General features: G+C 43.2%; 2 protein-coding genes across 6 annotated transcripts; both read left to right on the forward strand.

The window, feature by feature from the left end:
- The first annotated feature begins 4467 nt into the window (after positions 1-4467).
- LOC117537731 lies at positions 4468-9199 on the forward strand. 3 transcript variants are annotated; one of them, XM_034203055.1, is made up of 10 exons: positions 4468-5273; positions 5967-6123; positions 6322-6413; positions 6516-6887; positions 7018-7291; positions 7387-7523; positions 7629-7724; positions 7900-8016; positions 8105-8262; positions 8378-9199. In XM_034203055.1, exons 1-10 carry the CDS (start codon positions 5175-5177, stop codon positions 9114-9116), a joined length of 2241 nt encoding a protein of 746 aa, XP_034058946.1. In that variant the 5' UTR covers positions 4468-5174; the 3' UTR covers positions 9117-9199. The 3 variants fall into 3 exon arrangements, with proteins under 3 accessions (XP_034058946.1, XP_034058945.1, XP_034058947.1); XM_034203054.1 differs by having other exon boundaries at positions 5150-5609; positions 8378-9198; XM_034203056.1 differs by having other exon boundaries at positions 5150-5441; positions 8378-9196.
- A 9854-nt stretch (positions 9200-19053) lies between these two features.
- On the forward strand, positions 19054-21470 carry LOC117537732. Of its 3 annotated transcripts, XR_004567763.1 has the most exons (6): positions 19054-19437; positions 19825-19923; positions 20073-20199; positions 20314-20802; positions 20914-21014; positions 21322-21470. XR_004567763.1 is itself a non-coding variant. In XM_034203057.1 (5 exons), the coding sequence occupies exons 2-5, from the start codon at positions 19886-19888 to the stop codon at positions 20950-20952; spliced, it is 693 nt and encodes a 230-aa protein (XP_034058948.1). In that variant the 5' UTR covers positions 19054-19437; positions 19825-19885; the 3' UTR covers positions 20953-21468. The 3 variants fall into 3 exon arrangements, 2 of the variants coding, with proteins under 2 accessions (XP_034058948.1, XP_034058949.1); XM_034203057.1 differs by having other exon boundaries at positions 20914-21468; XM_034203058.1 differs by having other exon boundaries at positions 19054-19923; positions 20914-21468.
- The last annotated feature ends 1307 nt before the right edge of the window (positions 21471-22777 follow it).

A 22777-nucleotide genomic window follows, 5' to 3' on the forward strand; every position in this document is an offset into this window, starting at 1 on the left:
TTTCAGGTAAATATTGGTTATTGAAACACTCAAGCCCCCAGGAAGTGCGCCGGACTCAGATGGAAATATTCGTGCTGGCCAAACGGCGGTACTATACTTCCGTTTGGTTGCCAGGCCCGGAAACACTTTTTCCCATTGACTTACATTGGGAAAGAGTGGTCTGTAAATCGTTGGATAATTTTTTTTAAACTAAATAAACTACCCAGTATGAACACTTGTATAGCCCTTATTAAAAACATTCGTTCCTCAAGTTGTAATAATGTGCTAATAACGTTATTCTGAGAGTTATTTCCCTCTGCATTATGAACGCGCATCTAACCCACGGGACCGCGCCGCTGGCACGTTCATGTTATGTGTCCCGACCAATCAGAGCACACTGTGCTCACAGGGAGGGTGGGGGCTGGAGCTATTGGAGCTATTGGAGCTACAACGAGCCGTTAAAGGCAGAGAGTGAAATTCAGTGAATACACGCAGTTTACAGAGATGCTGTTTGAGAAACCAATGTGAGTTGCGTTTATCTTTACCCATGGATGCACAATAAGAACGGACCCATATCGTCTTACTGCCAGCCCACGGAGCTGTAATAATGGATATATTGCACATGTTTGCTGTAATTCATTATCATACTACATGGGCTGTATGATTAAATCTTGTACCGTAAAAGTTGTATTAAATAAAGTTAATATTACTTATTATTATAAGTATATATATATATATATATACAGTACAATCATTCTTTCATGCTAAATGAAGCTCTGTTGCTTGGATATCACTAGATCCTGTTACAGCGTAATATAAGTACCGATTGATGTGACATTAGCATAATTACTAGCTAGCCGCTAGCTGCTAACTGCCGCCTCGTTAATATCAAATCCATCATAATAACAATCCATTACCATGCTGTCATGAACCATGGATGTATAATAAGAACTGGATACAGCGTGGGAGGCGGGGCCTCATTCATTCCAATGAGAGTTGCTCATTAGCGCATGATGACAAAATGGCCCAACTTTTGAGAGAGTGAAACGTCACAGATTACCCGGCATGCCTGAGAAGTACCCGTATGTGCACTCACAGAGCATGCGCAACTTTAACTACGCCGCCCAAAAGGCTCGTTCACATTAAGCACGTGAATTTGCGTACACGTAACAGCACTGCGCGTTCATGACAGCATGGTACTGGATTTATATTAACGAGGCGGCAGTTAACAGCTAGCGGCTAGCTAGTAAATTATGCTAAGTTACACATCAATCGTTATGTACTTTTATATTACGCTGACATCAGGATCTAGTGATATCCAAGCAACAGAGCTTCATTTACCATGATACTTGTGTGGGTTGTACATGAAACCACTTGGTAATATATACAAATGTATATGTTGAAGCCTGTTATGATCAATTGTGAGTTAAAACTTTATCTAAAAAGTAAAGCTGATGATGGATTACTGTGGTGGAGTTAAAATAACAATAGCCTATTTCTTTTTGAAATGTGATGGAGTAAAAGGATAGTAACTGTGATTATTCATGTTAGCCCACAAGTAACTAAAACAATTGCAAGTGCAATAAGAAGCTACAGGAACGTTAATCTACGTCGGTAATATTAACTTTATTTAATACAACATTTACGGTACAAGATTGACATCATACAGCCCATGTAGTATAATATTTTACAAATGATGAATTACAGCAAACATGTGCAATATATCCATTATTACAGCTCCGTGGGCTGGCAGTAAGGCGATATGGTCTGTTGTTATTCCATGGGTAAAGAGGATCATGTAGTACTGAACACATAACATGAACATGCCGGGCGGCGCGGTCCCGTGGGTTAGATGCGCGTTCATAGTGCCGAGGGAAATAACTCTCAGAATAACGTTATTAGCACATTTTTACAACTTGAGGAACGAATTGTTTTAATAAGAGCTATACAAACGTTCATACTGGGTAGTTTATTTAGTTTAAAAAAAATTATCCAACGAGTTACAGACCACTCTTTCCCAATGTAAGTCAATGGGAAAAAGTGTTTCCGGGCCCAACAACCTAAAGGAAGTGTAGTACCGCCGTTTGACCAGCACGAATATTCTCATCAGACTCCGGCGCACTTCCTGGGGGCTTGTCATGAACGTGCGGTGCTGTTACGTGTACGCAAATTGACGTGCTTGATGTGATCGAGCATTTTGGTTAAAGTCGCGCATGCTCTATGAGTGCACATACGGGTACTTCTCAGGCATGCCGGGTAATCTGTGACGTTTCACTCTCTCAAAAGTTGAGCCATTTTATCATCATGCGCCAATGAGCAACTCTCATAGGAATTAATGAGGCCCTGTCTCCCACGCTGTATCCAGTTCTTATTATACATCCATGCAAACACTGCGTAACGCGCATTTGCCGCCATCTTGTGTATTGTGTATGGACACAGTTATATGTAATATGTTGTCAATTATATAATCTTATCAATGATATTGTGGTAATTAAGAAGTTTCATGATTGAAATACAGTGTTAATAGCCAAGTTGTATGTGCTATTGAAAGGTGTTGCATTTTTTGACTCACTCCAGTAAAAGTACCGGAGAATGAAACCTAACTTTGTCAAAATTCTTCCCTTTTATCAGGGGCGTAACACTTACTGTATATATTGTGTGCCCTCCTTGCTTCTTGTCCTCTTGTTTTCCCGGGCTGCGACCCAACAACATGTCCTTTTCTGCTCCGAAGTAAAGTACCCTTTTGCACCTTCATTGCACCGCCTCCGACTCCCTTTCTCTCGACACTACAATAGTGTATTTAATTCAAATTACGCCATATCCACATTGATTTTAATTTCTAACACTATACAGATATTTGATTTGTGCACTGCGACCTGTTTAGCTTAATGATGTTTATTTATTTTCCCTTTTTCCTTTATGAGTATTTTCTGTTAGTTATAATAGTTTTGTTTTGAAAGAGTAGTTTTATTATTGATCCAGTAGTAGGTGTTAAGGCAACGTCCGGATGCCAATCGTTCTTAAAACCAAAAAGAAGAAATCCTTCCCGCTTTTATTTTGACGTCCTCAAACCGCACCGGAAGTGAAGTTCCCAGCTCTTTCTAACCTGGATCGAGGTGGCGTCTCGTCGCTCCGGTTCTCTCTCTCTGTGTTCCTGAGAAAGTGCGTGTGAGCTCCAGCTCTACTGATCCATCATCTCTGTGTTTGGATAAACCTCTGAATGGACTCTGTGCTCTTTTTTCTGGAGCGTTTACCTCGGACTATAGGAGCTAGCTTAGCATGCTAGCTGGAAACACGTTAGCAACGCTAGTCAGACTGAGAGTTTGACGGAGAGAGAAACGGTGTGTTTAACGGAGTCTGCAGGGAAAGGTGATCTAGTAAACATGAGTAAAGTCCAAATGCTGCTGTCGTTGAAGAAGCAGCGACTCACTGCTGAAGAGATATTTGCTCCGTTTGAAAAAACGATAGCAGAGCTCGAGGAGGAGCTGCTTCTTTCCAAAGAGGAGAACAAGAGACTCCAGAAACTTCTGGACGATGTTTTACAGCCTGAGCTTCGGATACACAGAGCAGGTATGTTCCCTTTACCCTTAATTAACACTTTACACTCTTCAGTAACACTTTATTATCACATTAATAACACTTTAGACCATTTATCAGCACTTGCTGCAGGTAAGTAAAAGTACAAACACCACACTGTGAAAATCGGATTAATCACAGTTTAAAAATGTATTAATCATGATTAATCACCATTCGAACCATGTCCAAAATATGCCATTTCTTTATGTATATTGTTGTGGGAATGGAAAGATAAATGAAAGAAGCCGGATATATCCATTTAACATACAGTAGGCTATGTATGTTTATTATAACATTGTTCTGTGTGTCAAAATGAAAGACAGCCCACACACCTATCAATCATCAAACCGTGGGGTCTTATTTCATTACATGTTGATTTCTATCAACACGTAATGTTCTATTCTTTCACACACAGTGATGTCACGAACTACCCACAATGCAACACGCGCCATATATATATATATATAAATAAATACGCCATTTTCCTGGAGGTGCAAATATCCTGGAATTGCAAATATAAACAGCTAGCTAACTAGCCAGGCAGAGCGCACAAGTTTTTTTTCCGGAATTAACGACCGAAGAAATCGCTGCATGTCTTCGCATTACATCTCTGGACTTGAGGGGTGTGCTCTAGGTCGTTACCAGCGTAAACTAGAGCTGTGTGGGTTGTCAGATTGCCCTTACAGACTGCCTGCAGATGTATGGAAAAACGACAGTTGCCTTCGTTGATTTTGGCTGCATCTACGTCTAATTTCTGCAGGCATGAGAATCACTCCCCTTTCGGCGATATTCGCCATTTTGAAACCAAAATAGGTGACCTACGTGAATCGTGTAGATTCGATGAGAAAATATTTAAGGGGGGGGGGGGGGGTAGGTATGTTCAGAGGCACGCACCGTTGGGTGACGAGTGGAAGACGAGACCCAATCACCGCAGCCGAGAGACTCTCTCAGCAGCAGTGATTGGGTCCCGTCCTCCACGGTGCACAACGCTACGGCCTCGGAACCAGCCCAAGAGATTCAGTGAACTGCGAACAGGTGCGCGTGCCAAAAAGGGACCTGATCATTGGTTTACAAGCAGTTCGCTTCGCTCGTGCTGACCAGAGCGGGATCCAGACCACCATCAGAAGCTGAAAGCACGCCTGGCCTCGGCGATTTACCTGACTGAATTTGGTGAGTGATGGTTTCAATCATTTTAATATTTTCTGGTATATCTAAGTTACCCTCTGTTGACATAGGCTTAGCTAACGTTAGCTACAGCTTGATGAATTGAGTCATTGAACACAGCAGGAGAGAACGCAACGTTAGACAGCTAGCAATAAAGCTCCGGTGGAAAATGATTAGCTAACGCTACCGTTAACGTTAGCCTAACATTAGCTAGATATCGTTACTAAAGTTACTAGATGCTAGCTTGTATAGCTTACGGTAAATCACAAAAAATAAAAACTGGTTAATGTTAGTGCTATTTTCTAAAATCTCTACAACTCGTTTTTCCAGGATGTGTTGATGATTTTGAGGTGAGGGGACTGACAAGGCTGAAGGGTAAAGTGGTCCACCGTTCTATCAATAAGGCTAAACTAGAAGTTAGTGCTAACACTAATACAAACATTATTTTTTGCAGAATGAGTGTGTTAGGGGAGAAGGATTCAGCCATTGTTAAACAGCTAGATGCTGGATTGAAATGCAGCTGGAACTGGTCGTGGCTAAAACTGGAAGGCAAGGTCTCAGTAAAAGAGCGAGGGGTGTCCTTTCATCTAGGAGATGTATTCATCTAAATCAACAGGCAGGGATTCGCCAGATGCATACTCTGCCACAAAGAGATCAATTATGCTAACAAAGGCAGCCATGCTCTGCAGGCTCACTGCCAGACGGAAGTTCACAAGAAGAAGGTGCAGATGATAGCTTCCACTCATAGTGTTGCCAGCAGCTTCCTTCCAGCATCAGCCAGGGTGAATCCAGCAAGCCAGAGTCAAGCCAACCAGGGGTCAGAAACAATCAGGCAGCAGTGCCAGGGAAAGATGCCCGTACCAGTTATAAACCGCATAGCAAATGCAGAGGTGAGGCAAGGCAAGGCAAGTTTATTTATATAGCACTTTTCAACACAAGGCAATTCAAAGTGCTTTACAAAAAGAAAAGCTAATAAAATAAACATTAAAAGAAAAAATACATGGATAAAAGTTACAGTGCAGTCTAAGATATAAATAGGTCTAAGAAGTAGGTGGTGTAGGCCTGTTAGGCAGCATAGACAGAGTACACTAGCACTTTGAGATTGTTATTTTTATTATAACAATAATCATTTATTATTATTATTATTATTATTATTATTATTCACAATCAGCTCCGGTCACTGACAGCATCATCACCTAAACATGGAATACACTAGCTTTACATTAATTACATAATTTGTGTTCTAGGCAATGGTCCTTGGAACCTTGGCGGAGCATTCCATCCCGTTTTCTATGGCTCCTGTAATTGTTGAGCTTGCCCAGACCCTTTCCTTGGATAAACCAGCTTTGCAGGGAATGAAGCTGTCGCGGACGACAGCTTCATACAAGATGATCCATGGTCTAGGTATTTACATTTTCTTTCTTACCTACTATTTCAGTGTTTTAATTTCCATTTTAGTGAACTGCGCACATAAAACATGTTCCTTAAACTACCATGTTGCTATATATACTGCTATGTTGCCAGAATTACCTGTTGTATGATTTATATTGTACCGAATTAGATTATGCATGTGATGTGACAAATCTGTCCGACTTTGTGTAGGGCGGACCTACTCTGAGAGGACCTTTTCCAACATGAAGATATTTCCCTTTTCGTTAAATTTAGACGAGAGTACCTCCAACAACAACAAAAAGGTTGGTCTCATATTAAGCTATTGCCATCAAAGTCCATCTGTTTTTGCTTCAGTGTATGCCCTGTAAAATGTTGCATGGCTAATAAACCTTTTTATGTTGAAGATCCTCTCCATGCTCGTTTGCTACTATCATGCAGACTTGAGGAAGGTGATAGTGGAGCATTTGGGGTCCTTGGAGATTGTGAAGTTGAATGCTGCTTCTTTAGAGAAGGTGCTCTGTGAGTTCTTTGAGAAAAACAACATCCCGTGGAATAACCTTGTGAGTATGCTGATGGACTCGTGTGCTGTGATGAAGGGCAGCAAGACCGGCCTCGAGATCAGGATGCACCAATACTGTCCCAACCTGCTCGATGTTGATGGGGACTCCTGTCATCATATACACAATGCGGCAAAGAAGTTCTCAGAGCCCTTTGACAGCTACTTGGAGAAGCTGTTCAGTGATCTCCAGGTTGACCATCAGTGGAGTCCAGACCAGGTAAACAAAATGCAGCTCTAGTCTAGACCATGGCTGCTGGCCCTACTGTACTGTACTGTGGTAAAACTATGGAATGTGTAGAATGTCTATGTATGTGTCTCTTTCAAATTCTTTTTCTGTCTTTTGTCAGGTGATGTACCTCAAGGAGATAGCTATGATTCTAAATCTCCCCGCCTCCAGCCCACAGAGGGGCTTTGTTCGTCATCGCTGGCTGTCTGCATACGATGCCAGCATGGCAACCCATGCCATGATGCCTGCGTACAGAGTCCTCTATTATGGCTTCCTCTCCACTGCAGATAAGGAGCTGTATAGGGAGCCTTTGGAACTGATGTACACCACGTACCACGTCAACCAGGCGGGAAGAGCCTGTATCAAGGTGGTTCAGGAGGAACTCAACAGGAAAGGTGATGAGACTTGATGTTCCAATCCCTTATAATAATTAGCACTTATACTTGTTTTGAAGTTACTAATGAGGAGGAATATGTATTGTGTTTCACAGGCATGACTCCACAAGGCCGTGAGAGAAAAAAGAGGGTATGTCAGAAGCTGTGGCATGAGGAGATGACAACAGTCTTACGGCTCAGCATCTACATGGGTTTGCTGGCTATTCTCAAGGAGTATGTCATGGTTTTCCAGGTGGGTGTTAGTTGTGCTTGGAATTACTGCAACTTGACTGCACGTGCATGCAAATCCAATGTTGGCAATCAATCAATTTCATAAGAATTTGTTTTACATACACAGGGTAGCCAGACATTGGTTCACAAACTTCATGATCGGCAGCTTGAGCTGTTCCTGGCCTTCATGGCTTGCTTCGTGAAGGCCGAATACATTACTCAGGTAATTAACTCCTCCTCACACCCACTCTGCCTACATTAGTATATTGATTTTATCCCTATTTTTACTTTTCTGTTGTCTGTGCTATCAGTTGAGTGTTTCCTTTTTTGTTAAGCAACCTGGGGTCTTTTGAAAGGCACTTAAGGTATTACTCCCATTAATTACTTCCCTTACACAGCTGTCTCCCAGGGCTCTGAGGGAGATGGTCCTGGAGGATCATATGCTGCTGCCCTCCAAGGAGGTCTATGTGGGACAGGAGGCTGAGACGTTCAGGAGCCAGAATCCCAATCATGCTGTAAGTACCCTGCATCACCTGCATGACCTTTTTTCTCAATTGTTTTTGATACTTAAAATAATGGTCAGTTTTTGGTGTTTTGTGTCAGCTGTTGGTGCCATTCCTAGCAGAAGTCAGGGAAGCCTACATCACCACTGCAGTGTACCTCCAGAAGAAGCTCCCCTTGGCTAGTCCGACTCTTACAGCCCTGTCTGCTCTGGACCCTCTTCTGAGAGGCCACTCACAGGCAACCATCCAGCTTAAGAGGTAAGAATAACATTTAAATTTTTTTTTGCCATATTACCAGGTACTTTGGGATTTAACGATTTTTGTTACCTCATGTCCTTAAACTGATTTCAAATTCTCATCCATTTCTTGGCAGGCTGAGTGGTATGCTGCGGCACCTCTTGCCAGCAGACCAGGACATCCAGAGAGAACTTGTGCGGTTCAATGTTGACCTGACCATCCCCAGTTTCAAGGAGGGTGAGAGCATGGTTGAGTGGTGGGGTCATGTCTTTGACAAGCCAGATAAGTACCCCTCCCTGAGTGCGATGGTTAAATGTTGCCTCTCCATCTTTCACGGACCAAGGGTTGAGTCTTCTTTTAGTTTGATGAATGAAATAATTGACCAAAGGAGTGGCAACATGAATGTACCAAAATGTAATGCAATCCAGACGGTCAAGTACACCCTGCAGTCCAGGGGGAAGACAGCCGTGCAGCTCTTCAGAATGGAGGATGTGAAGTTCGGGGAGGTGGACAGAACACTATGCAAGAACATCAAGTCTGCAGCAGCCACATACAAACGCCAGCAGAAGATGAATCCGAAAGAAAAGCAGCAGCAACAGAGCAAGTATGGCTCCCAAGCATCTGGCAGTGCTCAGCAGGCCAAGAAACAGACTGCTGAAGAAGAGAAAAGGGCGAGGCTGAAACATGTGGCAAAACAGCGAAAGCGGGCCATGGAGACACTGGTGGTCCAGGCAAAGAAGAAAAAATTAGATCTGGTTCTGAGAGTATTACGAACTGTGTCCTTAAGTCTCAGGAGGGAGTGTTTCAGCTGTAACTACAGTATCACATCCCTTTCCTCTCCCTTTCATTCAGTATTTTGTACAAAACAAGATTGATTGTGTTCCTTTTCTATGTTGACCTTAACGGATTTAAAATAATATATCACTATCCCTTGAAAAGTGTTTAAGTGTTTAATGTTTTGATAATGCTGGAAACCACTGTATTGTGTGTTTTAGGCTATCTTTGCCAATAAAATGTATTAAAATCTGAATTACATAACATTGTATTGGCTGTCAGTGATGGTGGAAGAGTAGACAAGTTAAGTTACAGCATGTCCACCATCTGCATATGCATTAAGCCATTTGCATTAATCCCTTACCACATTGTGCCTCATATACTCAAAATGCATCCTATTGTTGCTTTAAAATATGGAATATTCAAAATGTGCTTCCGGGGAGCATGCCCCCGGACCCCCCAAGAGGGATAATATCCTTCTCACCTTTTTCACCCCTGACCTGTTTTCATGCCTGTTTCTGGAAACACCAGGTGAATACCCCACTTGTCACAATAATATTATCATGCCATTGCATATATGTGGTATTTTAGAGTTGATTAGATATTGATTAAGGCAATAGACTATGATATTCAGTACAGGAAGCTTAGCAACACCTAGACGGTATACAGCTGCTTGCACCTAGCGTAAAACGGCGGATATTGGAAGTACGGTGTCGCCCTAGGCCCAATACCCGTATGTGTGTGTGAAAGAATGGATGTATATAGAGATGTACTACAGCAAAAGTATTGCTCCGTCGGGACTTCCTGCAACAACACCACGCCGTTATCGTGATTCTGATTGGCCAGAAGACATGATCAAAGATGTTCTATTGAGAAGACGATCACTACGTGACAAAAGTTTTCAAAACCGTTTCTGGTCTTCGGTATTTCCAGACAATAGGCTACTGAAATCAATCTTACTAACTGCTGTCTGTGCAATTTACTCCGCGAGTTGGCGGACTTTATTTTGCTTACTTTAACATCATTTTTCATGGTGGGACTAAGCCATTTCTTGGTATGGGTGTAGCCTACCCCAGCCATACCCTGGCGCTGCCACTGGTGGGAGGTATGGGGCGGGCCATTCTGCACATGCGTTAAATGCGTTAAATATTTTAACGCAATTAATTCAAAAAATTAATTACCGCCGTTAACGCGATAATTTTGACAGCATTAATAAAAATACATGGATTGAATAATATGCCATTTAATGTACTGATTTAAAGAGCCTGTGACACGAATTTCCCCCATCATCCAAACCCATCAATTTGAGTAAATATTGTCCCTATGAAAACCGTTACTGAACTGATTTTGGATATTTGTACTTTGATAACCATTAATCTGCCCTTCAATGTTGACCATTTTCTGGATCTTCTCTGGGATTCTTCAAGTCCCGCCAAATTATGTGTGACGTCATTGCGGGCACAGCGCTCCAGCTGCACCGTTCAGGATCCCAGCATCTGCATGTAAACGCACGATGGCGCACACAGCAGCAAGCTCAGACAGCGATGACAGTTTAATTTTGAACGTGTCTGAGAGCTCATATGAGGCTGTAGGATCGGTTTATGTTGTATCTGTTAGAAGTTTAGGAATTAGGTGCGTCAATATGGGCGATCATATGGTCATGTAGCCAGTGGTGGACTGGGACTAAAAATCATCCCGGGACTCTCGACCGGCCCACTTCGGTACCGCTAGTAAATTGTCAATGGGGGGAGTGGGGGATGTGCTAGTGACTTATCCGACTGGCCCACTTCGGTACCGGCCCATCGGGATTCGTCCCGATGGGCAGTCCACCACTGCACCCAGCCAGGAAACGGTGGACCTAGTGTCCCGATCGGAGTGGGAATAATAATAATAATAATCCGTGCATTTTATCCATTAATTTCCCCAACATTGTGGTAAAAAAAACACACGTTTAATGCATGTTGGTGTACTACAAAAAGCATCGGTTTGTTTACTCATCAGGAAATGCAGACCGGCTCAAACGATTTTTAAATCATCCTCACGATCATTTCATGTATCATATGTTCGCCGAATTGACATGAAAGCACTAATAAATGTAGTTTCATCCACTTGAGTTTACAACTACAAAAATAATCGATTTGTTTTTATATCACATCCGACGGGAGGAAATTCAGAAGCTCTCACTACCGATTTGTAATCCTAATTTAATCATCATCTTCACCACGATTATTTATGTTTATGTTCGCCGAATTGACATGAAAGCACTGACAAATATGAATATACTGTAGTCAACTTCATTAAAACGTTATTAACGTGCCTAAACTCAGTAATTCACCATTTCTACACATGACAACACACTTTGTCCGTGTTTGGCTCTCTCGCCGCACAGTGAAGCGTTCACGCATTGACGTCACTTCCGGCTTCGCCCAAAACTTCAAAATGAGTCGAAGGAATTTCCCCGCGATGTTCGAAATTATTGATATTTATCGGAACGGTATCGCACCTTCTTTTTTAAACTGACGGTTCGAGATTACTAGTAGCCAACTATTTCATTGCACAACAGTTGTTGGGAGGCTGTCAAAGGCTCTTTAAATATTACCTGTAGTGGCTATTTGTCAACAACAATACAACTTCAAAAGGCCACTGAGGCACCAGGTATAGTGGATCTTACGCATATCATGAGTTGGTAATGAGTCCATTGTCCAGACAAGGCATCAACGTTTTTGTGGTATTTATTAGCTTCACCTTGGCAAGAACAATACAGCAAAAGGTGTTGAAATATTTGCTGAACTCAGCCCTGATACTGGTAAAAAACCATAGACCTTCCCGGTGCCCACAGACTGCTGCTGTGCCCTGATTGACTTAAATAAACCCAGCTGTGTGCGAACATTTACCCATCACCTTCAAAATAAAAGCATTTTAGCTGGAACACAACTTAAATAATATGGCTGTAAATTAATGAATTTTACAAAACCAAAAATAACAAATAAATACATTAAATAAATGTTAAAAATACTGAAAAGCTTCCACATTCCGGCCCCTAATTGTGAGAATCACAATTACCCTTATGTAAAACATATAAGGGAGCCATTCTCTCTATCCATGAGCCATAGTGTCTTCTGTGTCACCTTCTCTGTAGCCACTGAAAGATAAACAGATGGTAAGAAGACAGGATAGGAAGAGAAAATAGATAGAATTGTCCATGATCTTATTCTGTGGCCTCCACCAGCAGGCAGATCTTCGTCACAGGTCTCTCCAAGACGCTGGTTTTGGTTTGGATGCACACAAAGCAGACCAATCCTTTGGAGTCAGACTTGGTACTCACAACTCGACCCATCTTCCAGGATCCTCTTGGAGCTGTAGCATCGGCAATGATGACAATATCTCCTGGGGAGAAGTTTCTTCTTGGGGCTGCCCATCTCTGTCTTTCTTGCATCACAAGTAAGTATTCAGATGTCCATCTTTTCCAAAACAACTCTGCGATATACTGTACTTGCTTCCATTTCCTTCTGATGTACAGGTCACTCTTTTCAAAGAGTCCAGGGGGAAAGATGGGTATTCCCTTCAGCAGAAGAACATGGTTTGGGGTGAGGGCCTCGAGGTCATTAGGGTCATCAGACACTTTTGTTAGGGGTCTGTCGTTTAGTATCGCCTCTACTTCACAAAGCAGTGTCTGCAGGCCTTCATCATCCAAAACCTGTTGTCCAAGAACAGAGGTCAGTATTCTCCTTACTGATCGAATGAGACGCTCCCAAAAGCCACCTTGGTGTGAGGCTGTTGGCGTATTAAAGCTCCACTTAATTCCATCCTGAATTAGGGCATCCTGGATCTTTGCATTATTCAAAGCAGCAAGACTTTGATTCAACTCCTTGTTTGCTCCAACACAATTTGTGCCGTTGTCAGATCTTAAACTTGACACAGGGCCTCTTCTGCAAATGAATCTCCTCAAGGCATTAATGCAAGAGTCTGTATCAAGGGAATGTGCCACCTCCAGGTGTACTGCACGGCTGGTCAGACAAGTGAAAATCACTCCATACCTTTTTAGAAGACTTCTTCCTCTTTTCACTTCTATGGGGCCAAAATAATCAACTCCCACTGTAGTAAAAGCAGCCTTGTCTGGCACAACTCTCTTCAGGCAGGTCTGCCATCTTCTGTTCCCCAAGTTTTCCTCTGTGCCGTCTACACACCATGCATTCTGTAATGGTCTTTCTTGCAGCTGAATTGGCATTAATTATCCAATACCTCTGTCGAAGTCTGTACAACATGTGGTTCCTCCCAGCGTGTCCTAGTTGTTGATGAATATGGCGTAAAATGAGCTGGGAGACATGCAGGTCTTTGGAAAGAATAACAGGATGGTTTGTTTCTGATGGTAATGCAGACTTGTGCAAACGACCACCAACTCTGAGAATGTCATCCTCCAGTATGGGGTCTAGCTTGTACAGTGGACTGTCCTTAGAGACAATATTTGAGCCATGTTTGAGGGAGGCAATTTCAATTTTGAACCTGTGTTTCTGAACAAAATGAATGATTGCCTTCTCTGCAATCCTCCCTGACTACAGAGCAGAGTCAAATACTTTACAAGCTTAATTGCATCTCCCTCCGAGGCTGTAGACTTCAGGCAGTCGTCTACATAACAGTTGTGATTGACTGTTTTGATCACTTCAGGAGGGAAGTGAGCTGCATTGTCCTCTGCAGTTCGCCTCAAGGCGTAATTGGCGCAGCTGGGGGACGAAACAGCTGCAAACAATTGCAGAAATTGCAAAAGGAGGCGCTCTCCTCGTCTCCCGTCAGCCCAGGTCAGCAGGTAGAAGAGATCAACTCTTGGCTTGCTCTTCCTGTTGTCATCTGAGGTCTTCTCCTATTGTCCGGCGTCGTCGGGGGGGCGGGTCCAATGCAATTCCTGCCTTTTTCTGTTGCTAAATTATATCATTCTGGTGTCTGTGGTTATTTAAACATTCCCTGATAAACGTTATTCAGCGTCAATAAATGAGTGTTAATCCCAGTGTGCTTAGTGTACAACATCACATGTAATTTCACCTTCGATTCACGGTTTGAAAACGTAGCATTTCGCCACATGCCAATGCTAACCGGAAGTGAAGAATTTTCAGAAAAAAAGTATTAAGTTAATAGTGTGAACTTCCGTTTTTTTCTGAATAAAACTGATTTAAATTAAATAGTGTATTTAATTCAAATTACGCCATATCAACCATCCATCCATCTTCTCCCGCTTATCCGTGGTCAGGTCGCGGGGGTAGCAGTTCCAGCAGAGAGCCCCAAACTTTCTTTTCCCTGGCCACATCAACCAGCTCTGACTTGGGGATCCCAAGGCGCTCCCAGGCCAGCGAATAGATATAATCCCTCCACCTGGTCCTAGGTCTACCCCTTGGTCTCTTCCCAGCTGGACGTGCCTGGAACACCTCCCTAGGGAAGCGCCTAGGTGGCATCCTAACTAGGTGCCCGAACCACCTCAACTGGCTCCTTTCGACACGAAGGAGGAGCGGCTCAACTCCGAGTCCCTCCCGGATGACCGGACTTCTCACCTTATCCCTAAGGGAGACACCAGCCACCCTGCGGAGAAAACCCATCTCGGCTGCTTGTATCCGCGATCTCGTTCTTTCGGTCATGACCCATCCTTCATGACCATAGGTGAGGGTAGGAACGAAAATTGCACGGTAGACAGAGAGCTTTGCCTTCTGGCTCAGCTCCCTTTTCGTCACAACGGTGCGGTAAAGCGACTGCAGTACCGCTCCGATTCTCCGGCCCATCTCACGCTCCATTGTTCCCTCACTCGAGAACAAGACCCCGAGATACTTGAACTCCTTCACTTGGGGTAAGGACTCATTCCCTACTTGGAGAGGACAGTCCTTTGGTTTCCTGTTGAGAACCATGGCCTCAGATTTGGAGGTGCTGATCCTTATCCCAGCCGCTTCACACTCGGTTGCGAACCGATCCAGTGAGTGCTGAAAGTCGCAGACCGATGAAGCCATCAGAACCACATCATCTGAAAAAGCAGTGGTGCAATCCTTAGTCCACCGAACTGCAGACCCCCTCCCTCTGTAATTGGCACACACCCTCTGATCCCCCTTTTAAAAAGGGGAACCACCACCCCGGTCTGCCAGTCCTTCGGTACTATTTCCGACTTCTGCGCAATGTTGATGAGACGTGTCAACCATGACAGTCCCTCAACACCCAGAGCCTTCAGCATTTCTGGGCGGATCTCATCCACCCCCGGGGCTTTATCACAGTGGAGTTGTTTGATGACCTCAGTGACCTCCCCCCGGGAGATTGGTGTTGATCCCCCGTCATATTCCAGCTCTACCTCTAACATAGAGGGTAGAGTTGTCGGGTTCAGGAGTTCCTCAAAGTGTTCCTTCCAACGCCCTAACACTCCATCAGTTGAGGTCAACAACGTCCCATCCTTACTGTACACAGCTTGGATGGTTCCCTGCTTCCCCCTCCTCAGGTGTCGGACAGTTTTCCAGAATAACTTTGGTGCCGCCCGAAAGTCCTTCTCCGAACTTCTCCCACACCCGCTGCTTTGCCTCGGCCACGGATGAGGCTGCTGTCCTTCGGGCCTGTCGGTACCTTGCAACTGCCTCGGGAGTCCCCCGGGATAACAAATCCCTGAAGGCCTCCTTCTTCAGTCGGACGGCTTCCCTGACCACCGGTGTCCACCAGGAGGTTCGAGGGTTACCGCCCCTTGAGGCACCTAGGACCTTGAGACCACAGCTCCCCGCTTCGGCAATAGAGGCTTTGAACACCGACCACTTTGGTTCAATGTCCCCAACCTCCACAGGAATGCCCGAAAAGCTCCGCCGGAGGTGTGAGTTGAAGGCCTCCTGAACTTGGGCCTCCTCCAGACGTTCCCAGTTCACCCGCACTACACGTTTGGGCTTACCAGGTCTATCCAGAGGCTTCCCCCGCCACTCGACCCAACTCACCACCATATCAACATTGATTTGAATTTTGACCAGTATGTATGTACATCACTATGTATGTCGTATGTACTGTATAATGTACACATGTAGAGTTGTAGAAAATACATGGTGTACAGACAGTACAGTACACTCTGACTGTACAGTCACTACAGTGTATACTGTATAGTAGGTGTGTAACAGTGTAATGCGTATAGTCTACTCTACACTCTACCTTTCAGCAAAGTTTTAGGGATTTAAGCTCAGTCAGCTCAGGGACTGTTCGGTTACTTTAGTTTGGTAAATGAAATAAATGTTTGAACTTTGTAGTAGTCCACTGTAGTTGCTGTCATAAGTCATTTGTAGACTAAGTGGCAAAAAGTTTTTTTTTTATATTTGTACTTTGTAGAGAAATGTAGACACAAGTTGGAAGGGAGCACAATAAACCTGACCAGTTTGAATTAGAGTTGATTGTGAGTTTATTTTCAATTGATAATTAGCTCACAATAAGTTCACTTTAGTCACACAACTTGACACAAGTCTAGACTTATAAGTCTGGACCTGAACCTGAACCTCTGGACTTGAGTCCGGACCTGAACCTGAATGTGAGTCCAGGTACGCAGCACTATTCACACGTGACACTGGCATAACTCTTTGGGTTAAGACATTGGGCAATTCAATAAAATCATCTGTATCCATGCCAGACACTTCCAAGTGAGACAATACATTGGTACTCACAATTTTCTTTTGCCCCATTGTTTGCAATAGAATACTGTCTGGCTTGCCACTTAGCTCCAATCTCTTTGCAAGGCTATAAGTGCAAAAGGTACCGGAACTCCCCGGATACAAAAATGCATAGGTCTGTACAACTCTGTCACTCATTTGGCTTTTCACTTGAACTGCAACAATCGAAAACACAGCATTGCACTCATCTCCAGCCCCTATATGGCCACATGTTTGAGACTGACCAGATGTTACACTCAGAGTGCTCACAGGTTCTTGTGCTTCATTAAAAGGTGTACTTATACCCTTCTGCTCAATGTGAAGGAATGAAGGATGCTTTTGCTGACACACACTGCAATCCAATCAACTCCTGCAGTCTTTGCTTATGTGTCCCCGTTTCAAGCAACCAAAACAAATTCCATGCTCCTTTATGAAATGTATCTTGTCCTTTTGTGTCTTTAACTTAAACTGTGAGCATTTTTCCAGTGAGTGGCTGGTTTGTTGGCAGAATAAACAGCATTTGTTGTGACTTTGGGCAGAAAAGGACTTGATCTTATTATCCATGTAGCCTTTGTTTCTTTCTTTCATTGCAGTGACACCGGTGGAAAAGGTGCCCTGTTTCCTATGCCTTGGTTTACTGTAGGGCTGAACGATTAATCGATTTTAAATCGAAATCGCGATTTTAAATGATGCGATTATCAAATCGCAAAGCCTGCGATTTTTTTTAACTTTTTTTTTTTTTTACAATTCTTTTTTTTTTCATCTTTTGTGTCAGTCATCCACACCAATCAGAAGTGCTGTGCTCCACATGTACCAGCCATTGTTAATCAATCAGAAGTGGCCCATGATAGAAGGTGATAGACAGATTGATCCAATCACCTGCCAAGTATTTTTGAAAGTGCCTGCCCTTTCCAAATGGCTTCCAATGGAGCTCTCCTATATGGTTTGGTGAAACAAAGCATCTGAGTCAGGTTAGTAATGCTCCATCACATGTTCTACATCTATTACAGGGTGAATCTTAAACTGAAGCTTGACTTTAAAGCAACTCAACGGAAGTTTCATGTAAGTTTAGTTATTTCACTCGTAGCTCGGGCTGCGGGGGTGCTAGAGACGGGAGCACGTTGATACGACCTTCCTAGCCGGAGTTATGGCCCCATTTTACAATAAACTTCCGTTGGGTTGCTTAAAAATAAATATCGCAATCGCAATATTTGTCAGAAAAATCGCAATTAGATTTTTTTTTCCCAAAATCGTGCAGCCCTAGTTCACTGACAGTGGGTTGTTTGTTGCAGCTGGTACATTTTGAGTCCTGAATATTTCCAAACAGTGGGTCAGAGGCAATTCTAACTTGTTTTTCAACAAAGTTCACAAGGTCAATGAATAGTGCTCTGCAACCACGTCTCTCCTGCAAATCACATGCATGGCTCCTCCACTTCTCCCTCACCTTATAAGGAAGCTTCATCATGATGTTTCTGAGGTTTGATGGCATGTCCAACTCATTCGTGTGCATGATTCGTTGTGTTAAATTTGAGCATTCCCGTAAGAACAGGGAAAAGGATTTCAGTGATTTGACATCTTCTGCTTTAACCAGAGGCCAGCTATCAATTTTGTCCATATAAGCAGAAGCAATTTTGTATTAATTACCAAAATGTTCAGCAAGCAGGGATTTGGCTCTTTGGTATCCTTAAACAGAGGGTAGGTGCTGACAACTTTTCACCAGGTCTCTTGGTTGCCCCCTGGTGAACTGCTCCAAGAAATGTAAACAATCACTTGCATTATCAGTTTTAACCTCAATTTTCAAAGGATCTGATGAAAGAATGATACTGAAGAGGATCACCATCAAATGTGGGTATATTTCTCACTGGTAGGGAGGATGCTACATTTTGCTGGACTAACATTGTAGTGATGTCAGTTTGGCGTTGCATGATATACACAATGTCATTTTGGGTGTCATTATTGCATGTCATATTCAAGGAGGATGCTCGTCTTGTCTGTTGAGCATCATGAACCACCTGTGTTGGTGCTTGAGTGTATAGTGGTCTGAGGTCCATCTGTAACACTGACAGCCTGGGCATTAGGGTGAAATTCATTTTGCATGTTATTTTTGTCATTTCTCTGTGGGACAAATTGATTAGCCTGAGGATTGAGTTGCCTTGTACTCTGAGCCTTGTTCCTTTCCAGATAAGAGTTCATTCCATCCCTTTTGGAGCTGCAATTTGAGCGAGTTTCCAGAACATTGATTTTGGCATTAGTTGCAGCTAGCTCGGTCTCCAGAGCAAACTGTTCCTTTTCTTTTCTTAGTTCCTCTTTTTCTTTTCTTAGTTCCTCCTCCTTTGCTTCCAACTGATGTTTTCTTTTTAAAGCCTTCATGCGCTCCACAATAGCTTGGTTTCAGTCACGTGACTTCTATGATGCGCGAAATTCAAGTGGAGGTCAGGAAGTGAAAACGCAATCATTCATCAACGCAGGAATCATGGAGGACACCGACTATGTCAAACAATTAAATGAACCTGCACGCCGCAGATATCGTGAAAAAATCACAGCACACATCGGATACGATCCGTATCAGCTGAAAAAAAACGACTTTTCTCGTGATTTATCCGATTTGCCCGCTGTTGATGCGATGGATATCACCAGCTACCTCGTCCTTCATACCTCCTACTACACGGCTAGCCAGATGAAAGTGTATAAAAGCCTGGAAGCTTTCAACTACTTCGTGTGTGGATGGGTGAATGACCTCGGCACCAAAGAGGCATTAAACAAATGTCGCCTTGTTTTTGCCCGGGTGAGTGTTAACTACCTATACCTTCTTACCTCTAAGTAGCATTATTAGGAGACATCTAGCTAGCTAACTTTAGCTACATGGACTCATGTAAGGCAGTGTTACGGCTGTCGCCTTGCCTTCAGCATTATCTGGCCTGTGAGTGTGTTGTGTGTGTATATATGTGTATGTTTGTTATGTGTATGTGTTTAGCTTAGGATATATTGTGTTTTGTGTGTATAGACAGCTCAGAGCCTTTGAACAGCCTGCACGTTGTTTATATCACTCTATGTTGAGGTTAATATTAAAAACAACCTCTTTACCAAGACCATCTGGTTATGTGTTGCTTGTGATGTTGTTAAATGTATGTTACCAACTCGCAAGTTGTGAACTGGAGCTTCAATTGTGTAGGTCAACCATTCCCAGAGGTCTGGAGAAACACCATTAAAAACGTGGATTGTAGCTAAAGAAGATGGAGGTTGTTACAGCACACTGTAACTGTATGGCTGGGTAAGTCATAAAATAAATATCCCAACCCAAAGCATATTTGACACAACACTTAAGCTCAGACAAAATAATGCCGGCTATAATATTCATGTTATACCATTACTAGCTTTTACGATCAATCTAGTTATTCTAGTATGTCTCTGTCTATACAGTTTGTCAGAATCCTGCTCACATGTTGGAGCAGTTCTGTTTGCAATCGAAGCAGGTGTGAAGATGAGAGAGACTGCATCCTGCACCACTGAGAAGTGCAAGTGGCTAATGCCATCACATGTCAAAAAGGTATTCAGACCCCAGTGGTCAGTCAGCTGTTCATGCCGTCCTTGCCTGTCTCATTGTTACACTGCACCTACATGTATGTTCACATACATGTTGGTCTGTCTCTCACATGTGCAGATTCCTGCTGCTCCAGTTGCGATGATAGACTTTTCATCCGCAAAATCCAAAAAGCAAAAACTGGATGATGCCATTGCTGGAAGGACAGGTGAGAAGCACACATTTCAGCGTCCCACAGTCCAGGGTTCAAAATTGGAGCGAGGATCAGAGAGGTATATGCAGTTTTTCAAGACTTTGAGCAGAAATTCCCCAAGAGGAGGCGAGGCCAATCTTCGCCTGTGTGCTGGAGAACAGGGCTTCTGTCTCGTCAACGATGGGGGCACTGTGAAGCTGGACAGGAGACATGCCTACTACCATCAAATACAGGCTCAGCTCCACCTCGTTGATGTTGACTACTGCGACTTTGTTGTCTGGACTAAAAATGACCTCTTTGTAGAGAGAATTGTGCGTGATGTGGACCTGTGGGACAACATCATTCCCAGAGTTGAGCGTTTCTTCAGACTATGTGTTCTCCCTGAAGTGTTGGGACAGCAACTTACAAGGGGAAAGGTAAAAGTCATAAAGAGTTGGTGTGCTCATTTTTTTCCACAAGAACATGTTAGTGCATAACTATCAGGTGACTAAAAGCCTCCTCTCCCTGTCTGCTGTTCCATTTTTCAGTTTCAGTTGCAAGATGATCAGGAGGGAGAGAAGGCGTGATTACCAGCACCTGTGGTCTGTCCTGGTCCCGGAAGTTGTGGTTCTCTCCTTGTTGCATTATTATTACGTGCCGTAGTGGGTGCTGGTGTTTGGGTGTGTGTGGGTGTCTTTTTCGCTCTCCCTCTGATCTCCCCAGGTGCTCCCAATCTCCAATCAGCGCCTCCATATAGGACATGAGGAAGGTTGCAGTCGCTCTCCCCTTATCTTAAGCTTTGTTTGACAAGTTGGCTGGTGAGCCCTTTTTCGTTGTGTTAATTAAAAGACCACTTTATGGCGTCAGAGATCAGTTTCCTCTCCTTTTTCTCTCGGCCGGTTATGTTGTGTGTCGCTACTTCCCTTTGTACCCCTATATTTACAAGGGAACGTAACATTTGCACAGTGGCAGCTCTTTAACCTGCATTACAGCACCTTCATATTCACTGACCACACTCACTAGAGGAAGTAGGGCTGTGTGATATATTGCTATTGTAAAAAAGATGTTTACTGAAAAGATTAAATGATACTAAGACTGAATAATACATGGTTTCTTATTTACATTTACAATAACCCTCAATGGCCATACATGGGAGCGTCACCAGACCAATTGTCATCTCTAGAATATTGTTGAATGAATTAAGCCTGAATGTAGATGAAAGTTGTATATTGAGTAGGGCTATACAATTTTCAACACAAAAAGATGTTTACTGAAAAGACTTGAACACAAGATGTTTGAACACAAAAAGATGTTTACTGAAAAGATTAAATGATACTGAATAATACATGGTTTCTTATTTACAAGACTACAGCTCCATGACTTTACTCCAATGGGACGACAGACACTGACAGATTAGACAAGGCACAGCAAATAACCCCAATCTTGTCAATTAATGCTAGTGCCTCACCTGGTTTTGTTAGCATGTGCTCTATGGGCACAGCCCTGCTTTGCAGAATCTGATATTTTCTTCTGACTAATCCTATGACTCTTTCAACATGAAACATTAGCTATTTTTCTTGTCTCTTCCACCTCGTATGCTGACAGCTGACTTTTCCCCCTGGTGAATGCAGGCATCTTTAGTGAAGCACAGTAAAATCCCACACTATCGGCAATATCGAACCCAAGGTCTGCTAGGACAATATCTCCAGGTAACAGGTTTTTTAGGAGCCCACTCTGTATTGTGATCTGTTTATCACTAACTCTTCCTCCCCAGGCACAAGATATGTAGGTAACATAGCCTTGGGGAGCAACACCAATCAGAAATTTAACAGTATGGTGATGCTTGTAGTTGGACCATGTTTGTGCTCTAGCTAGTAAATTAGAGGGCCTCTCAATAAAAACTTCAAAACAGTCAACAATCACAGCAACTCTACATCCAAATGCCTGTCTGAATCCCATTGGCATTGTAGCTTGAAGTACATGTCGCTCTGGCCACTCAATTATAAATTCTGTACTCTCGTGAAGTATGTCAATTAACTTATGCCAAATTCTAGAAGCAGTGGAGAGAGAGATGTTGAACCTGAAAGCCAAATCTTTCAGAGGGAGATTTAGTCTCAGCCTCAGCAAAACTAAAATGAACTGTTCAAATTTGGATGAGTACAGACATAGGGCCACAGGTGATGTAGGGCTCGCACAGTTGAAAAACCTGAAGTAAAACTAAGAAGTTGGGGAGCCCGGTGTAAAACTTTGTTTTCTCTTCGTTGTTCTCAAAGGACTCCTGGTTGAACTTTGTGTCCAGTGCCTTTGTCCGAAGATCTCCCAGCTCTGTTGTGTTCTGTCTCAGAACATCCTCCATCCTCTCGATGTCCTCCATCATTAAATCAGTCTGGTATCCTGCATCTGCATACAATA

The sequence above is a fragment of the Gymnodraco acuticeps genome, unplaced genomic scaffold, assembly GCF_902827175.1.
Source record: "Gymnodraco acuticeps unplaced genomic scaffold, fGymAcu1.1, whole genome shotgun sequence".
Lineage (NCBI taxonomy): Eukaryota > Metazoa > Chordata > Actinopteri > Perciformes > Bathydraconidae > Gymnodraco > Gymnodraco acuticeps.

Coding starts and splice junctions, on each gene's coding strand:
- LOC117537731 (XM_034203054.1), top strand. CDS start 5,448: ATGATAGCTTCCACTCATAGTGTTGCCAGCAGCTTCCTTCCAGCATCA. Junction 6,124..6,321: donor CAAGATGATCCATGGTCTAG/GTATTTACATTT, acceptor GACTTTGTGTAG/GGCGGACCTACTCTGAGAGG. Junction 7,725..7,899: donor AGGCCGAATACATTACTCAG/GTAATTAACTCC, acceptor TCCCTTACACAG/CTGTCTCCCAGGGCTCTGAG.
- LOC117537732 (XM_034203058.1), top strand. CDS start 19,886: ATGGAGGTTGTTACAGCACACTGTAACTGTATGGCTGG. Junction 19,924..20,072: donor CACTGTAACTGTATGGCTGG/GTAAGTCATAAA, acceptor CTGTCTATACAG/TTTGTCAGAATCCTGCTCAC. Junction 20,200..20,313: donor TGCCATCACATGTCAAAAAG/GTATTCAGACCC, acceptor TCACATGTGCAG/ATTCCTGCTGCTCCAGTTGC.